We start from the raw sequence: 16,545 nt of genomic DNA, 5'->3' as shown, positions 1-16,545 counted from the left end.
CAGTGGAGGAGTGCGTGGGGAGCTGTCCACAGAGTTGGTTCACGGGTTGGGCTGATCTGCTGAGCCCATGTTTCCCAGGAGCGCTGGCTGCCCCATGCCAGAACCTGCGCCCTGCCCTGGCTGCCTCCCGACCTGGAGCCCTTTCTCCCTCCCTCTGTGTGGTAGCAGAGAAGATGAGGTGGCCCACAAGTTTACCATGTGACTTCCCCCCTAAAGTATCCTTAGTGTCCCCTGCTCCTAAACCTTGTCCATCTCCATGGAAGCCATAATCATCCCCTCCGGATTCCAGGAACTTCTCTCCTTGGCCACACTCCCTTTCACCTGACACCACCAGACACTGCTACAAAATAGTCCTCCCCACCTCGCTTGGCCCATCCCTTTGGAAGCCCCTCAGTGGCCGCTTCTGCACTTGGATGGTCCTGCATTTCCACTGCACGCCCCACGCCCCTGGCCGCCCCCTCCCCGGCTCCTGGCTCCACAGCTTCAGCTGCACCAGCTTCCCTCAGCTGCCGCAAGCCCTGCACTGGCATCCCAGACCACTCTCCCAAGCGATCCCAGACCCCATGCCTGTTCTCTCACTCTAGATGCCAGCCCAGTGTTTGCTTCCTTTACCTACTGTGACTGTATCGATCTGTTTACTTATTTCATCTGTCTGGAACATGAGTTCCCTAAAAGCAAGAAATGTGTTCATCATCTAGGCTCAGCCAGGGCACTCGGTGAAGAGGCCCCTTTCCACAGACCAGAGATTGGCACCCTAGTGCCCATGGACCAAATGCAGTCACACCCGTTGGCACTGTCTTCCACACTCCAGCGGCAAAGTTGACCCTTGAACAACATGGGAGTTCAGGGCCCCGACTCTCAAACAGCCAAAAACCCAAGTATAACCTTTGACTCCGCACAGACACCAGCATCCACCGATACTCCTGTCCCTCAGGTAAAGTGGCGTAAGGACAATGCAGACAGTCGGCCCTCTGCATCCGCGGGCTCCCAGTCACCAATGCAAACCCCAGGGGTATGGAGGGCCGACAGTGTATTTAGTGGGAAAAAAATTCCGTGTATAAGTGGGCCTGTGCCATTCAAACCCATGTTGTCGAAGGGTCAAGTGCCGTTTGCAGGTGGCCTGCACAGCCACAAATACTTACTTCTGGCTCTATAAAAAATTAGCTGATCCCTGGGACACATTATCTCATTCAGTCCCATGAAGTGGCATTGGAACTACATCAGTAAACAAAGAAAAAAATGGGAGAGATAGACAAGAGACATACTAAGTAGTCTCTTCAGCACACTGGAAGACAGTGCGTGCGTGAAAAAGAGGGAGCAGGGAAGTGGGTCTGGCCCCGCTGGGGCAGGAGTAATCTCGTTGAGAAGGTGAGATCTGAAAGACTTGGAAGAGGTGAGGGAGTAAGCCATATGGATATCCAGGGAAAGAAGTTTCCAGGCAGAGGCCACAGCAAGGGCAAGGGTGCTGAGGCAGAGTCCCGCCTGGCATGTTTAAGGAATCACAAGGCCATGGCGGGAGGGTTCTGTGTGACAGAAGAGGGAGAGGTGAGGTTGGCAATGAAGCAGCGGCTGCATCTTGAAGGACCTTGTAGGCCACAGTTGGTCTTCATTCCAAGTGGCCTGAGGTGTCTTGCCAGGTTTATCCACCTTCCAGAGGTTGGATTGGCCGGGAGCTACTTTGGTGACGGAGTTGGACCTCGGCTCCCGCCCTGTCCTTGAGCCAGTGTGGTCTCTGCACTCTGACACTGCACATCCTCTCCACAGACCAGGGCCGGCCCTGAAGGGGTGGCAGCAGGCAGCCCTGCGGTATCTGTCTGCACAGGCTGCAGCTGGGATGGGTCTTGGAAATGCAGACCCAGGCATTCCCGCAGCTCAGCCCAGTGAGGTCAGGGCATTTGGGGCCGGCTGGCCAGCGCACGCACTTCAAACGGCTTCAGCCCGGGGCAGCAGCCAAGGTGGCCCCAGCCCCTCCCAAACCAAGCCTAGCATCTAGTGCTCCCTGTTTACTTATCTGGGCAGCCAGAGCCTTGTCATCAACGGGTTGCTTCCCATTTTACAGGTGGATAAACCGAGTCACCCTCATCACAAAGTAGCATTTGAAGCATTGCGTCCTGGCTGCTTCAGTGCCTCGGGACAGTGGTCAGGCCCCTGGCCCGAGAGGCGGAGGCCTGGGTTCTAACTGTGACTTCTGCCTGACTCAGTGGGACATGCAGCACGTGACCCCTCTCTCTAGGTCTCAGTGCTGGGACCTAGCTGCACTTAACCCTCCTCCCCCTTAACCCTCATTCATTCTGGGAGTCCCACTCACCACCCCCCCATTTTAGGCGGCTCTGAGTGTGAGCTATAAACTCTACTACAGAATATCAACAGGCCGAAACTGGGGACAAAAGACCCCCCTAGGCCCATGACTCATCCCTCCAGACCCCAGTGTGCCACCCCCCCTTGCCTCTGTCCCCCCCAGCCTGTCCTCTGGGAGGCGCCAGAGGCACTCACACAAACTTGACTGGGTCACTACATTGCTTAAAGCCCTGGTGCCGCCGGGGCACTAGGACCCCTTCCGTTGGAGCTCTTGGCCTCATCCCTCATGGCGCCCTCCAGGCCAGGGGTGGGACACTGGCAGCCCCAGAACCAAACGTCTCACAGGTCTGCTCTGTGTGACTGCTGGAGCACCTCAGTCCCCACCACTCCCTGTCACCTCCCTCCCTGCTCCTCCTCACAGTTTTCTCTCTGGTCCCCGAATTGCCTGACTATTGACCCATAGAGTCCAGGCCTCCTGACCCGATGCATCCTACATACCCCATCTCTCTCCTTGGCCTCTCGCTCCCCTGTCACTATCCCTTTCTCCATTAAAGCCCAACTCAGATGCCACCTCTTCTGAGGACCACGTGTGTCCTTCCCATGTACACATCTGCCTCCCACTGCAGTGCAACCCCTGGTTCCCAGGGAGACGGTGGTCGGTGGGGGAGGGGGGGGCAGGGGGGGCTAGAAAATGTGGGAGGGAGGAAAGATAATGAGTGGGAAATTTTACCCTGGGCCTTAGAGGAGCCAGGTCCCTTTGCTCCGAGAGACCTAGAGAGCCCTAATGACACTGCATGCATCTAGTACAAAAGGCAGAGGGGTGCTGGCTTGCTGACTATCCCCAGAAAGCTGCTCACAGGAACAACAAGATGCCCTGGGGGTCCCCTGGTTGTCTGGTGGGCGCAAGGCACAGGCCAGCCTGACAAGGCTCCAGGGGTCTGCAGAGGGCCACCAGACACTACTCTCATGCACAGGCCAGACCATAGTCAGGGCCCAGTGAGGGGACTAGGGGGACGCCCGGCTCGGCCCAGGGCCTGGTCCCCAGGGAGCCCTGCCCGCAGCTCCTGGCTGGTCAGCAAGGCCTCCACTCGCTCCACAAAGCCAATGGCATGCCTGGGATTCCTAGTCCCAGCACCCACATGAAGAGGGTCCAGTACGTGATTCTAACATCGAGGAGAAAGCCAGCCTCACTGAGCACTTCCCACCACCCCATGGACCTGCCTTCCTCACCCTCCACTGCAGCCCTGAGGGCGGACCTGCCAGCCAGTCCTCTGCCTCGCAAGGCTCAGGCTTGTCCAGGTTCACCCAGCCAGAGCCAGCCAACCCAGAGCTGCAGCCCAGGGGCCCTGCCATCCTGAGCCCTGTCAGCAGCTGGAGCAGAAGTAGGCTAGCTGGCCCTAGGGGAGCGAGAACCAGAAGTCCCCACCCTGGGCCTTGGTTTCTCCATCTGTGAAGTCAAGGGTTCAGACAAGATCGGCCATCAGCAAGTCCTGACTGACCCTCTGCTGTGTTTTCAGCTCTTGACCTTCCAGTGGGGCCGGGACCAGGCTGCCAGGGAGAGAGGCCTGGAAGCGTCCTCTGCAGTGGCCTCCTGCTGCCAGAAGGGCGCTGCTGCAGATCAGTATATGGCAGAGCTGCCCAGCCACAGGGGAGAGGCAGGAAGCAAGCTCCTAAAAGGTTCTGAAGCTCAGCCCAGACCCTGCAGACTCTCAGCGCCCCCTAGTGGGCAGTGCTGGCTCACTTGGTGCAGGCCCAGGAAGGTGGGAGGTGGACGAGGACACCCACCACCAGCCCCTGATACCGAGTACCCCTCTGGTGCCCCCAGTCTAGAAGCTGGGGTGAATCAGGAGTCACAGAACCTACGTTCTGCCCCCAACTATGCTGGCTGCTGGATGTACTGGGGCCCGGACCAGCTGTCACAAACTCACCGAGTGACCCTAGGCAAGTCATTGTCCCTCTTTGGGCCTCCATTTCCCCAGATGTTAAACAAGGCAGAAATGCATGAGAAGATGTCAGGTCTGTTTGAGGGGCCCCCAGAGTGGGATGCTTCCAGGCTATGCTGGCCAGAAACGGGGCATAGGGCAACTCACCGATATCTTGGTGAAGACAGACAGCAGCAGGGACAGGACAGACAGGTACGTACGTATCCGCTGGCCTCCGTAGCGCTTCTGAATGTATTCAGGCATGGTAACAATCTGGGGAGACAGGGGCAGGGGCTGAATACTCTCCTGAGATGGTGCCCAGCACTCAGGGCCTTTAAGGCCTTCAGGGCTGGAGCCGTCCAAGGGCGAGGTACAGGCCACACTGGGCATTGAACTCCAGGCTCAGGGTTCTGACCATCCCCAAGGGTTTTAGGCAGGGGAGTCGAAGGCTCACATGGGCTCTGCAAGGCTGATGTGAGGAATGGATTCGAGGGATCGTAGCTGGGAACAAAGGGGCATAGTAGGAAACTGTTATGACAAAACCAGACAAGCTATGTTGAGGCTAGATGGAGAAGGTGGCTGTGAGGGGCAGAGTGGAGGACAGACTGAGAGATCCAGGTAATGGAATCCCAGTGTCCAGCCCACGGGCTCCATGGGCCCAAGATGGCTATGAATTTGGCCCAACACAAAATCGTAAATTTACTTAAAACCTGTTTTTGCTCATTAGTTTTCATCAGTGTCTATGTATTTAATGTGTGGCCCAAGACAACTCTTCTTCTTCCAGTGTGGCCTAGAGACACCAAAAGGTTGGACACCCTTGCCTAGACTTAGTGGCTGCTCGGCTGTGGCTAAAAGAATGGGCAGCATCAGGGACAATGTTGCACAGGTTTGCCATCCAGGTGTGCAGCCCAGGTGTGCTGCCCAGGAGCAGCACATAGGTGTGTGGCTCAGGTGTGCCACCCAGATGTCCAGATGTGCTGCCCAGTTAGAGGGAGCATCATCCCCAAGATGCAGCATGCCAGGGCAAAGGAAACCAGACAGGTACCTGGGCTGACAACCCAGGGGCCCTGCCTTTATGGGTTGATAGGAATGTTAAATGAACTAATAACAGACACAACTCTGAGTATTCACCAACTTGTGAGTGAAGCCAGGGGATCCTGCTCATCCCCACCACCAAACCGGACCAGGGCCCAGGCCCACGCAAGGCTGCCCTGAAGAGACTCACCTCTGAGGAGATGTAGATAGGCACAAACACCCATGCGAGGGCCAGCAGCACATATGTGGCCTGAGGGGGACAGAGGCAGGGTGAGAACAGTGGGCATAGCTCCCACAGGCCCTGCCCAGAGTGAAACCGGGACCGGTGGTCCAGAGGCCTGACTAGCCATGAACACCCAGGGCAGCCCCTTCCCTTCCCTCCGCCTCTGTAAACAGACAGCCTGGGCCAAGGCCAGCAGCTCCCTGCCCACTGGTCTGTCCAGCATTTTGGCCAGACTTCCCCAGGAGCATTGCTGCAAAGGACACATGCAGACACTGGCTGACTCAGGCAGCTGGGAGGTGTCCCTTTAGCCTTTGAGGGGTGAACTCCAATGGGGCCCGCCATCTAGGGCCTTCCAGGTGCTTATGCCCTCCCACAGCCTGGGCCCAGCCTCCGGGTGCTCACATTCCACTCAAAGCCTGCCACAGCCAGGCCTCCGGCTGCACCTGAGCCTGCCAGTCCAATGAAGAGGCCTGAGCCCTCGCTGCTGGCAAAGAGGGAGGCTCCAATCTGGAGGGGAGAGAGGAAAAAGGATCAGCTGCAGACCACCTTGGACTCCAACGCCTGTGCCCTTCCCAGTTTCCAGCACCACACTCCTACACCCCCAACTTGGGGATACTCTGACAGCCTCAGCCTGTCCCGTCACCACCTGCTTAAGCTGGCCTGGGCAGTGACCTCAGGGAGGCAGATGCTGGCTGGCCTGGAGGTCAAATGTGGCCCCCGGAAAGGAGAAGCAGGAGGAGTCAGGGTGCACTCACCGGCCACCACATCATGTCCCGGCCGGCCAGGAAGTAGCCGCTCACTGTGTTCCTGCTGGCTCGACAGGAGGACTGCAAGGACAGAGCAGAAGTTTGAACCCTGTGCATTGCTGGAGGGAGTGTAAAGCAGTCCCCTGCTGTGGAAGACCGTCTGACCATTCCTCAGAGGGTTACACATACAGTTACCTTATGGCCCAGCAATTCCACTCCTAGGTGCATGTCTAAGAGTGAAAACAGGTGTTCAGACAAAACTCAGACACATGAATGCACATAGCAGCAGCATTCACAACGGCTAAAAGAAACTATCCAATTGTCCATCAGCTAGTGAATGGGTAACAAAATGTGGTCTCTCCACACAACAAAATATCATCCAACCAGATGAAGGAATGAAATAGTAATACATGAAAACGTTCTGTTAAATGAAGAAAGTCAGTTGCAAATGGCCACAGGGTTCTGATTCTGTGTATGCGGATGTCCAGAGTAGGCGAATCCCCAAAGACAAAAAGCATGTGTGGGGCACCCTCCAGGAGAGGAGGGTGCCAGGGAGTGGCTGCTCACAGGTGCGGGGCTTCCTTTTGGGGAGATGAAAATGTTTTGGAAATAAATAGTTGTAATTGTTGTATAACTTTGTGAATGCACTAAATAGTATACTTTAAAATGGTTAAAATGGTGAGTTTTACGTAATGGGATTGTTACCCATTTAAACAAAAAGAACACAGGCAGCCAGCTCCCCATCCTCAGCCCAGAACCCCTGCCTCTGGACTCAGCAGTCAGCTTCTCCAAAGCTTCTGCTATTTCCAGCCTTCTCCAGGCTGTTGCCCGCCCCTGCCACTGCCCCCACCCCGAGCTCTGAGCCTGAGGGAGGGATGAACACAGACACAACAGGGAGCTGGTGACCATGAGCCCCACTGCCCATCATTGAGTAGGGTGTCAGATGTCTGGCTGAGCAGCGCTCCTCCATGCTTCCTGTCCTCGACTGGTCAAACAGCCTCAGAACAGTTACTGTGGCCCTGAAGGTCAAGTCTACATTTTGACCTCTCTGAGATCATTCCTCAGTCAGCAGCTAAGCTGAGCTTTCTTTGAGCCAAAAAATCTGAGAGCCGTTGGCCTTGATCTGTTTTTTTTTTTAATTTTTGATTTTAGAGAGAGGGGAAGGGAGGGGGAAGAAGATGGAGAAAAACATTGACTGGCTGTCTTCTGTATGTGCCCCAACTGGAACTGAACCTGCAACTCAGGCACATGCCTGACCAAGAATCGAACAGGCAACCTTTCAGTTTGTGGGATGACGCCCAACCCACTGAGCCACACCAGCCAGGTCTGGCCTTGATTTCTTGTAATATTTATATTTCTGATACATTTCAACAAATTATCACCTGTGTATCCCTGCATGCCTTTTGTTTGGGGGTATAGATGTTGTGTTCCATGCATATGGGATTTTTAAAATCTGAAATCAGAATGCTTGGGAGCAAATCCTGGCTCCTCCTGACTGTGTGACCTTGGGTAAATGACTTAGCCTATGTGCCTCCATTTCCTCTTCTGAATTGTGTCCAAATAACAGTTCTGCCCTCACAGGGTGTTTAGGAGGTTAGTGGGTTAATCCATGTAACACTCTGACAATAGTGCTGGGGCCTGGTGAGTGTTCAGTGAGGATCAGTGGTCACACAGCTTTTTCACGCCCCTGTTCAGTGCTACCTGGATGAGAGGAACTGAAGAGGTGTAAACTTGAAAACAGAAAAAATTTGGAAAGAGGGACATGGGAGGTATATCTAGACAGATATTTTGCATTCCTTTTTCACAGCATGCCACAAAATATCAATCACTATATAGGCTCCTTTCTTCCTGACTTTGTCCACAGCCTATATTCAAGATGATTAAGCCAGTTTGTCTGGACCTACTATTCAAAGATTTTGATGCTACATTTTTACCTCCTCACACAACCAAAAGAAGGACAATAACAAATTTAAAAACAAAAAATAAACAGAACTTCCAGAAAATCAAACTGTATGGAAGTCTGACAAGCAAGGAGTTAAAGAAGAAACATTCACTCAGACTGGTAGGAGGGGAAGAGATGGGTAGCCAGGGCAGAGAGGATGTGCAGCTAGGCAGTGGCTGGCAGACTGGGGCAGGTAGGGCGGTGGCTGGTAGAGCAGGCAGTCCCACTTTTGCATACAGATAAGCCAGGAGGAACAAATGGGGAGTGAGACAGACCATGCAACCCAGGGTTACAGCACGGGAAAAGAAAGACTCAAAACCCCTGGTGTAAAAAAGTCTGTGGAGGTTGCAGTGGCAGGAGAAACTCCCAGCCTCACAGGAGAGTTTGTTGGAGAAACCCACAGGGTTCTAAAACATACACAAACTCACCCACCTGGGAATCAGCACCAGATGGGTCCAATGTGCTTGTAAGTAGCAGAGAAAGTGCCTGAAAGCTGGATTAGAGAAAAGCAAGGGACATTGTTCCCTCTTGAACTCCTCCCCCACATATAGCTCCGCAACGCAGGGAAGTGGCTTGCCCTGCCCTGGAGAATACCTAATGCTCCACCCCTTACTACAAAACAGGCACACTGAGACAAGGAAATATGGCCCAAATGAAAGAACAGATCAAAACTTCAGAAACAGAACTAAGTGATAAAGAGATAGCCAACCTATTAGATGCAGAGTTCAAAACACTGGTAGTTGGGATGCTCACAGAAATGGCTGAGTGTGGTCACAAAATAGAGGAAGAAGTAATGGCTATACAAAGTGAAATAAGGAAAAATATATAGGGAGCCAACAAAGAAGGGAAGGAAACTGGGACTCAAATCAACAATTTAGAACAGAAGGAAGGCATAAGCATTCAATCAGAACAGAATGAAGAAACAAGAATTCAAAAATAATAATAATAAAAAAATTTTTAAAAAGAAACAAGAATTCAAAAAAATGAGGAGAGGCTTAGGAACCTCTGGGACAACTTTAAATGTTCCAACATCCAAATCATGGGGGTACCAGAAGGAGAAGAGGAAGAGCAAGAAATCAAAAACTTACTTGAAAAAATAATGAAGGAAGCCTCCCCAATATGGCAAAGGAAATAAACATGCAAGTCCAAAAAGCTCAGAGAATCCCAAAGAAGTTGGATCCAAGGAACACACCAAGGCACATCATAATTACATTAGCCAAGATCAAAGAGAAGGAGAGAATTCTAAAAGCAGAAAGAGAAAAGGAGACAGTTACCTACAAAGGAGTTCCCATTAGATTATCAGCTGACTTCTCGAAAGAAACCTTGCAGGCAAGAAGGGGCTGGAAAGAAGGATTCAAAGCCATGAAAGGCAAGGACCTACATCCAAGATTATTCTATCCAACAAAGCTTTCATTTAGAATGGAAGGACAGATGAAGTGCTTCCCAGATAAGGTAAAGTTAAAGGGACTTATCATTACCAAGACATTATTATATGAGATGTTAAAGAGACTTATCTAAGAAAAAAAAGATGATCAAAAATAGAACAGTAAAATGACAACAAGCAACTATCAGAAACTGAACCTAAAAAAAAAAAAGCAAAGAACTAGAACAGGAACAGAATCACAGAAGTGGAGCTCACATGGAGGGTTATCAGCAGGGATGGGGAGGGGAGGAATGGGGGAAAAGGTACAGGGAATAAGAAGTATAAATGTTAGGTACAAAATAGACATGGGGAGGTTAAGAATGGTATGGGAAATTGAGAAGCCAAAGAAGTTATATGTACGATCCATGGACATGAACTAAGGCAGTGGTGGCGGGGCGGGGGCGGGGGGGTAGTAATGCTGGTGAGAGGGGGCTGCAGGGTGGAGAGGAATAAAGGGGAGAAAAAATGGGACAAGTGTAATGGCATAGTCAATAAAATATACCTTAAACACAAAGATTTTGATGCAGCTCCTTCATGCTCTTCTCCAGCCCCAGCCCCCACTACTTTCTCTCTGTCCCTGAGGCCTAGCCATGCGGAATGCAGTCTCAGCAGGATGGCCACACCCAGCTGGGCACCACACAACTCTAGAGCAGCTCTGGCCTTAACCCAGGCTTTTCCTCACCCTGTCTTGTCATCTTTCATGGATATAGTGGGCACTGCCAATTGCCTCCTTACTTCCCTTCCCTTCCCTTCCTAAATGGGCCTAGTCTTGCCCTTTGACTTGAGTAAGCCAAATCCAGTCTGCAGCTTGTGGGTTCCTGAGCCCATCCCGTTTCTCAGCTGTCACATGTGGTTCAGGGACAGTCACTGACTTGGATGAGGAAGCTGGGGCTCTGAGGCTACGGTAGCCACATATGCTGCATTAGTGCCCACTGAGAACCCTCTGTGGCAGAATGAGCTCCAAGTGCTTTACCCACATGAAATTTGTCCTTGTAACAGCAGCCCCATGAAGTAAGTACCACAATCATCCTTGTGTTACCAACAAGGCAGCAATGCTTTCAGCAGTGAAAGGACACCCAGCTAGTAAGTGGTGGAATCAGAATTTAAACCCAGGCTCAACCACTAGGCTGGACATTTTGCCTCCCTAAGAGGAACTGGGCTCAGGACAAAGCCACACACGGGTGGAGGTTGAGAGAACCACAGCGAAGTGCAGCCCTGGAGCACACTGTACCTAAGCCTTCATTGTTGCTGGAGTTTTCAGTATGGGTGTCATTACCTTTTCTTCAGTGTTTAGCTCTTTCGAAGTTGCTTTTCTGTCCCTTGTTAACGGAGACCCTCACAGATACCAAGATTTAGCTTGGGGTCCTCTCCTCCTTGAAGCCCCCCTCTCCCGCCCTGGCTCTCCTGATCTTCCCATGATCAGAGCTGCTTTGCAGAGCTATACCTCCCCAGCTTGCTCTGTCTGCCTCTGGCCCATGAGCACCTACAACCCAGTGGGACCTCTTGCACCCTCCTCACCTAACCCTGTCCCTTTCTGCATATGCTCACAGCTCTCTGCCAGCTGTGCCCAGCTGGGCTGGCATGGACACTGAGAGGGACAGGTTAGAATTCCCACAACCCCACACTGCCTGGATAATAGCCAGAAGGAGCTGGGAGAGGTCTATGCTAAGGGGCCCAAGTCACTGGGCAGCCTAGGGTCTGGCCACAATACCTTTCTTAGGTATGCACTTCCAACTCAGTGCCTGCTGGTGCTGACCCAGAAAGCTCTCTCTTCTCTCTCTTCTCCTCTTTCACAAGAACTTGCTGACCTTCAGCAGGGCTGTCACCTCATCTGGTCTGGAAAACCTCTGCGCTCATTCTGTGTGCACGCCCCTCCTCTGCATTCCCAGCTCCCCCAAGAACACTGCCCGCTAGGGTAGCACTAGATACTCATGCCCAGGGGCCCATGCACTCCTCAGAACTGGGCTGCGCAGACACTGCACTGTGTGTTTGAGGAAAGTGAGGCCAGAGAGCTAAGTAATGGGTTCCAAGCACATAGAGTCAGGACCAGAGCCCAGCTTTCTAGACAGCCACCACTCTGATTTACCATCTATAGGTTTTTTTAAATTAAAAAAATTATTAACTGATTTTAAAGAGAGAACAAAGGGAGGAGAGAGAGAGAGTGGATGCGCACAAAACATGGACTTGTTACACTTACTGATGCATTCATTGGTTGATTCTTGTGTGTGCCCTGACCAACAATGGAACCTGCAACCTTGGCATATCAGGGTGATGCTCTAAGTGACTGGGCTACCAGCACTGTGACTTATCATTTAATCATGAAACAATCAACTTCAGTTACTGCTATTGCTGTTGTTGCTATTACTATTACCACAACTATCACCACTAATTATCACTGCCACCACCCCAGCGACTATGATGACCACCGCCGCTGCCACAGTGATTATGATGACAACTGCCACCACTGCTCCTGTGGCAACAGCAGGGGCTAGCTCCCTTAGGTAGATCTCCCTCTACGTCAGGGATGTGGGCTAAGGACGAGGTAGGTGGTGGGTGCATCTTACAAGTCAGGACTCCGGGGCCCAGAAAGCCAAGCAACTTCCTAGGGTGCCGGAGCAGAGGACACAGCCATTCTCTTCTCCCCAGCCCTCAGGGTTAGGCCAAGCACCCAAGCAGATAAGAAAGTGAAGACCACAACACGTCAAGGCTCAAGGACACTGGCCTGGGGACCCTCGGTACTGGGAGGGTAGCCCATCTCCAGCAGACCCAAAGCTGAGAGGCCTGTTATGCTCACTCCTGGTCAGGAGGCCTCAGAGATCAGCCTCACATATAAACAGGGGCCCCTGCCCTGTTCAGAGGGGTCTGGGGCTCACCGTGAACCCTGGCTCCCCTGCCCGTGGGACTGTCTGCATGGCACCTGCGTCACAAGGCCACCGCTCCACTGGACTCTGTGATGACTCCTATCATGTCTCTTTCCTATCAAGGGTGAGAGAAACTGCCCTCTGGATTGGGCTAGGTGGCAAACTCGGATGCCCTGGGAAGCTTGTTAAAAATCAAGATACCCTTGCCCAGGCCCCAAGTGCCCCTCCGCACCTCTGGGTTGTGACCCAGCAGGTCTAGGGGACAGTCGGGAACCCATGTGATTCTGTTGCTGAGGGAGATATTCGCCCACGAGCCCACCCGACGTGGAGGAGATGGACGCCTGGAAGGTGACATGCCGCAGCCAGGCCCCCCGCCGTGTAAAAGCCCACTGAGCTTCCTGTAACGCCTGTCGCTTAGATAGACCTTCCTCTTCCTCACTTTGTGGGCTGAGAATCCATTGCCCAGAGAGAGAAAGGAAGTTGTTCAACTGACAAATCTACCCCAGGACTGGGGGCAGGACCCCTGAGGGCCCCAGCTGCTTGGGGAGATGGCACAGAGGAGAGGCCACAGGGGACCCCAGCCCCCACACCCGGCCCAGTCCTCTCACCCATATCCCCACGGCCACATTCAAGGCGAAGTACACTGTGATGACGATGATGTCAGCCAAGCTCAGCTGTGCCCAAGGCACATGAGGGTCGCCGGTGGAGTTGTCCAACGCCATCCTGCAGCAGGTGCCTTCTCGGAGCCCGAGGGAATGAGGGCCAAACCAGGTCTAATGTGACCTCCCAGCGGGGATAAATTGATCATTAAACCAAGCGAGACCGTGGCATCTCCAGCCTATGATGTGGCCAAGTGCAGGGAACCTGCTGCTTCAAAGTGCAGCTCTGTCTCCTCCGCTTCCCATCCCTCCCCTTTGGGGGGAGGTGAAAGGGAGGGTTGGGAAAGGGAGCCTCCTTAAATTTAGAGAAGGTTTGGGAAACATAAAGAAAGTTTAGTGGATCCAAAGGCAGCCAGAATAGACCCAGAAAGGGCTCAGTTACCTAATTGTGGCTCAACCTGTATTTAATTCCCCTAAGAAGCATGGAGGGGTGGGCACAGATGTCTCCCCTCCAAGTACACCACCCTGACAGGCAGCTGTATCCGGCAGCCACTGGGCTATAAGTGGACCAAGAAGGACCTGGGATGTGACTTGCACAGCATGTGGTTTGCTACCAGCCACAGCAGTCCTGGGCCCAGAACGTACCCATGTTGGGTGGTAGAGACCTGTTGCCAAATTTCTCTTTCCAGACCAGTGAGACCAGCCCGAGCCCCTCATCCTGACCCTCTTTTTGGGTGCCCACGGCCTTCTTAGGTGCATGAAGGGACCTGATATCCAGCAAGCGCCTGCCTGTGGCTGAGGACTGACTGTGCTCAGCTGTTTCGCACACTCACGCTGTGCTCAGCAAACCTCTCAGGTGAGTGACAGCACATCACATTCAGGAATGGAGGCCAGGAAGCTGAGCCGCCTGTCATTTCAAAGCCACTTAAGAGGCAAAGTTGGGATGTAGCTCCAGACCGGCCCCCAGATCCTCCCTGTTGGTGACAGTGATGGCTCTGGTTCCATCAGATGCCAGCGGGCCCCTCCTGTCCTGGTACTGGCTTACAGGTCAAATCAGCATGCCAAGCCAGGCAGGCACCTCCATGGCATGGCCTTTGGAGCTCAGCCAGGACACATAGCCTGTCCAGAAGTGTTCACGGGTGAGCAGCTGCCTTGGAACAGGCTGGTCTGCCAAACCAACTGTGCCTGTTACTCAGTAACAGGGACTGAAATGAATCCCCTCACACGCAGGCCAGGGCAGAATCACCGCTTTTAGTAAACCCAGGGAGGCTCAGACTGCCCCCGCAGCTACCCTCACCGTCAACCAGCTAACCTCTCAGCGGTGCTTGCTTCCCAGGGCAGGGCTAGATGGGAATCAGAAGTCAAAGGTCACTTAGTACCTGTCAGAAGGAGCCAGATTTATTAAACCTGTCTCCTAAAGATAAAGCAGTTGAAAAAATAGTATTTGGTCCCCTTTCCTCAGTCTGGGTCTCAGAAGGAAATAAATCATTTAGAGATAACACCCCCATCCAAGCCCTGGACCAAGGTGGTGGCTCAGGAGGAGCTGATGGCTAGAGCCTGGGAAAGAGGGAGGGACAGTGGATGTGAGGACACGAGGGGGAAACTCCATACTCAAGCCTACTCACACCTACGAGCCCAGCCCCTCCGACCCAGTATGACCACGGTCGCAGATCCGACTCTGCCGGTCCAGCTCACCCAGGACAGGAATGCCAGGGACCTGCCCAGCCAAGAGCCAGCCGTATGACACCCTGAAAGCTGCATCCATCCCAAGAGAGTGCACCTAAGTGTTTTCAGACATCACTCTGACAACTGCCATGTGGGCTTCTCCACACCAAACAACTCCCCGTCTCTGTGGACTCCAACCAGCTGTCTTGCAATTCAGTTGTTACCCCACTTAGCATGGACTCCACAGGTGAAGCGCTCAGCCCTTCATGACTGTGCCACTCAGACACCAGGTACAAGTCCTGCACCTCCCGTACTTCTGACCAGCTGTCTATAACGACCCCCTCTTCAGGTAGATAATTTGCTAGAACTGCTCACAGAACTCAGGGAAACACTTTGCTCTGAATGGCTTTTATAAAGGAAATAAAGGAGGAAGGAGATGAACAGCTGGATAAAGAGGTGTGTAAAGTGAGGTCCAGAAGGGCCTTGAGCACAGGAGCTTCTGCCCCGAGGAGCTGGGGTGTGACCCCTCCTGACACATGGGTGTGCTCACTGATCTGGAAGCTCTGCAAGCCCCATCACTGTGCAGGGGTATTATGGAGGCTTAATTATGTAGACATGATGGAATAAGTCCTTGGCCACTGGTGATTCACCAGTCTGCAGCCTCTCTCTCCTCCTGGAGGTTGGGGGGATGGGGACTGTGGTTGAAAGTTTTCTACCCTCTAATCATGCTCTGGTCTTTCAGGTGACCATTTTCCATCCCTAAATTATACAGGGGCCACCAGCTGCCTATTATCTCATTATCACACAAAAGATACTCTTATCACTCTGAAAATTCTGAAGAATGACCGTGGGAGCTGTGTACCAGGATCTGGGTCAGACACATCCTAATGACAGATGGGCCAGGATGGACTCCGCACGTTACTGCAATGGGAAGCCACAGAGTGCGGGTGCACAGTGGGCTACACCACCCAGGTTGTGTGAGTGCACTCTATGATGTTTACACAACTACAAAGTCACCTCAGAATGTGTCCCTGTCATTAAGTGACACAAGCACATTCATTTTTTATTATATCACTGCCCCAGACTCATGAAACACATCTCCTGGGTAAGGAGTGGGGGCTGGGCAGGAAAGGGGTTGTTAGGGCCGAGGCAAGAGGACTGGAGGCATGTCTCCTTCTCTGGGAGTGGGAATAGGAGACATCTGTGGGTTTATTTCCTTCCTTAGTGCCTCAGAATTGTGCAGGAGGGTTGCCTCATCTAAACCGTATGGATGAGCTAGAAGGAACTGAAACACAAGTGATATTTGCTCACGATTTTTCTGCACCAGCTTGTGGACTGAACCCTCCATCTGGCTGCCTATCTGTGGCTCCTGCTTTTGCAATAAACACAGACAGGCTTAGCATTTATTCCTATTAAATATCATCAGCCCATCTGTCCATCTAGAAATACACAAGTGACCACAGCAGCATGTGTAAGAAAGTACGATGTAGCAGAAAGCTGAAAATTAGCTAAATATCCAACTAGAGGGATGGCAGAGTGAATCTTGGTACATCCATGGAATACTGTGTTCACTAAAAACACAAGGTGGCTTTATATAATGACATGGGTGAAGATACATTTTTAAGTGAAAAAAGCAAGTTGCAGAAAGCACTCGTGCTTATCCTCTCATTCCGGGCAGAAGAGTATGGCCAGATGACTGCAGTTCAGAGGATGTGGATGTGCACCAATCTGCTAACGACAAGGAAGGGGGCTGAGGGTGGGTCCAGAGAATGACCCCTTCTTCACCAGCACCCAGAGGCCTCCAACCCTGATTCAGCTCCCTCTCTTAGGC

At 52.6% G+C, this 16,545-nt stretch overlaps 1 protein-coding gene across 2 annotated transcripts in view; it reads right to left on the bottom strand.

Moving 5' to 3' along the window:
* The window catches only part of SLC5A10 (solute carrier family 5 member 10), a 69,752-nt gene extending 56,532 nt beyond the window's left edge, over nucleotides 1-13,220 (bottom strand). Inside the window, exons 1-5 of one of the 2 annotated variants that reach the window (XM_028534598.2) lie at nucleotides 13,059-13,220; nucleotides 6,234-6,305; nucleotides 5,881-5,985; nucleotides 5,446-5,505; nucleotides 4,389-4,493 (exon numbers count right to left, since the gene is read on the bottom strand). In XM_028534598.2, the coding sequence (XP_028390399.1) occupies nucleotides 4,389-4,493; nucleotides 5,446-5,505; nucleotides 5,881-5,985; nucleotides 6,234-6,305; nucleotides 13,059-13,172 (456 nt within the window). In that variant the 5' untranslated portion in view covers nucleotides 13,173-13,220. The remainder of the gene's footprint in view (nucleotides 1-4,388; nucleotides 4,494-5,445; nucleotides 5,506-5,880; nucleotides 5,986-6,233; nucleotides 6,306-13,058) is intronic. The other variant, XM_028534600.2, reaches the window with a different exon arrangement.
* Between the last annotated feature and the right edge of the window lie 3,325 nt (nucleotides 13,221-16,545).

This window comes from Phyllostomus discolor, chromosome 8 (assembly GCF_004126475.2).
Source record: "Phyllostomus discolor isolate MPI-MPIP mPhyDis1 chromosome 8, mPhyDis1.pri.v3, whole genome shotgun sequence".
NCBI classification, from domain to species: Eukaryota; Metazoa; Chordata; class Mammalia; order Chiroptera; family Phyllostomidae; genus Phyllostomus; species Phyllostomus discolor.
The sequence above is the reverse complement of the archived record's forward strand: the minus strand, read 5'-3'. Positions and strand labels throughout refer to the sequence as shown.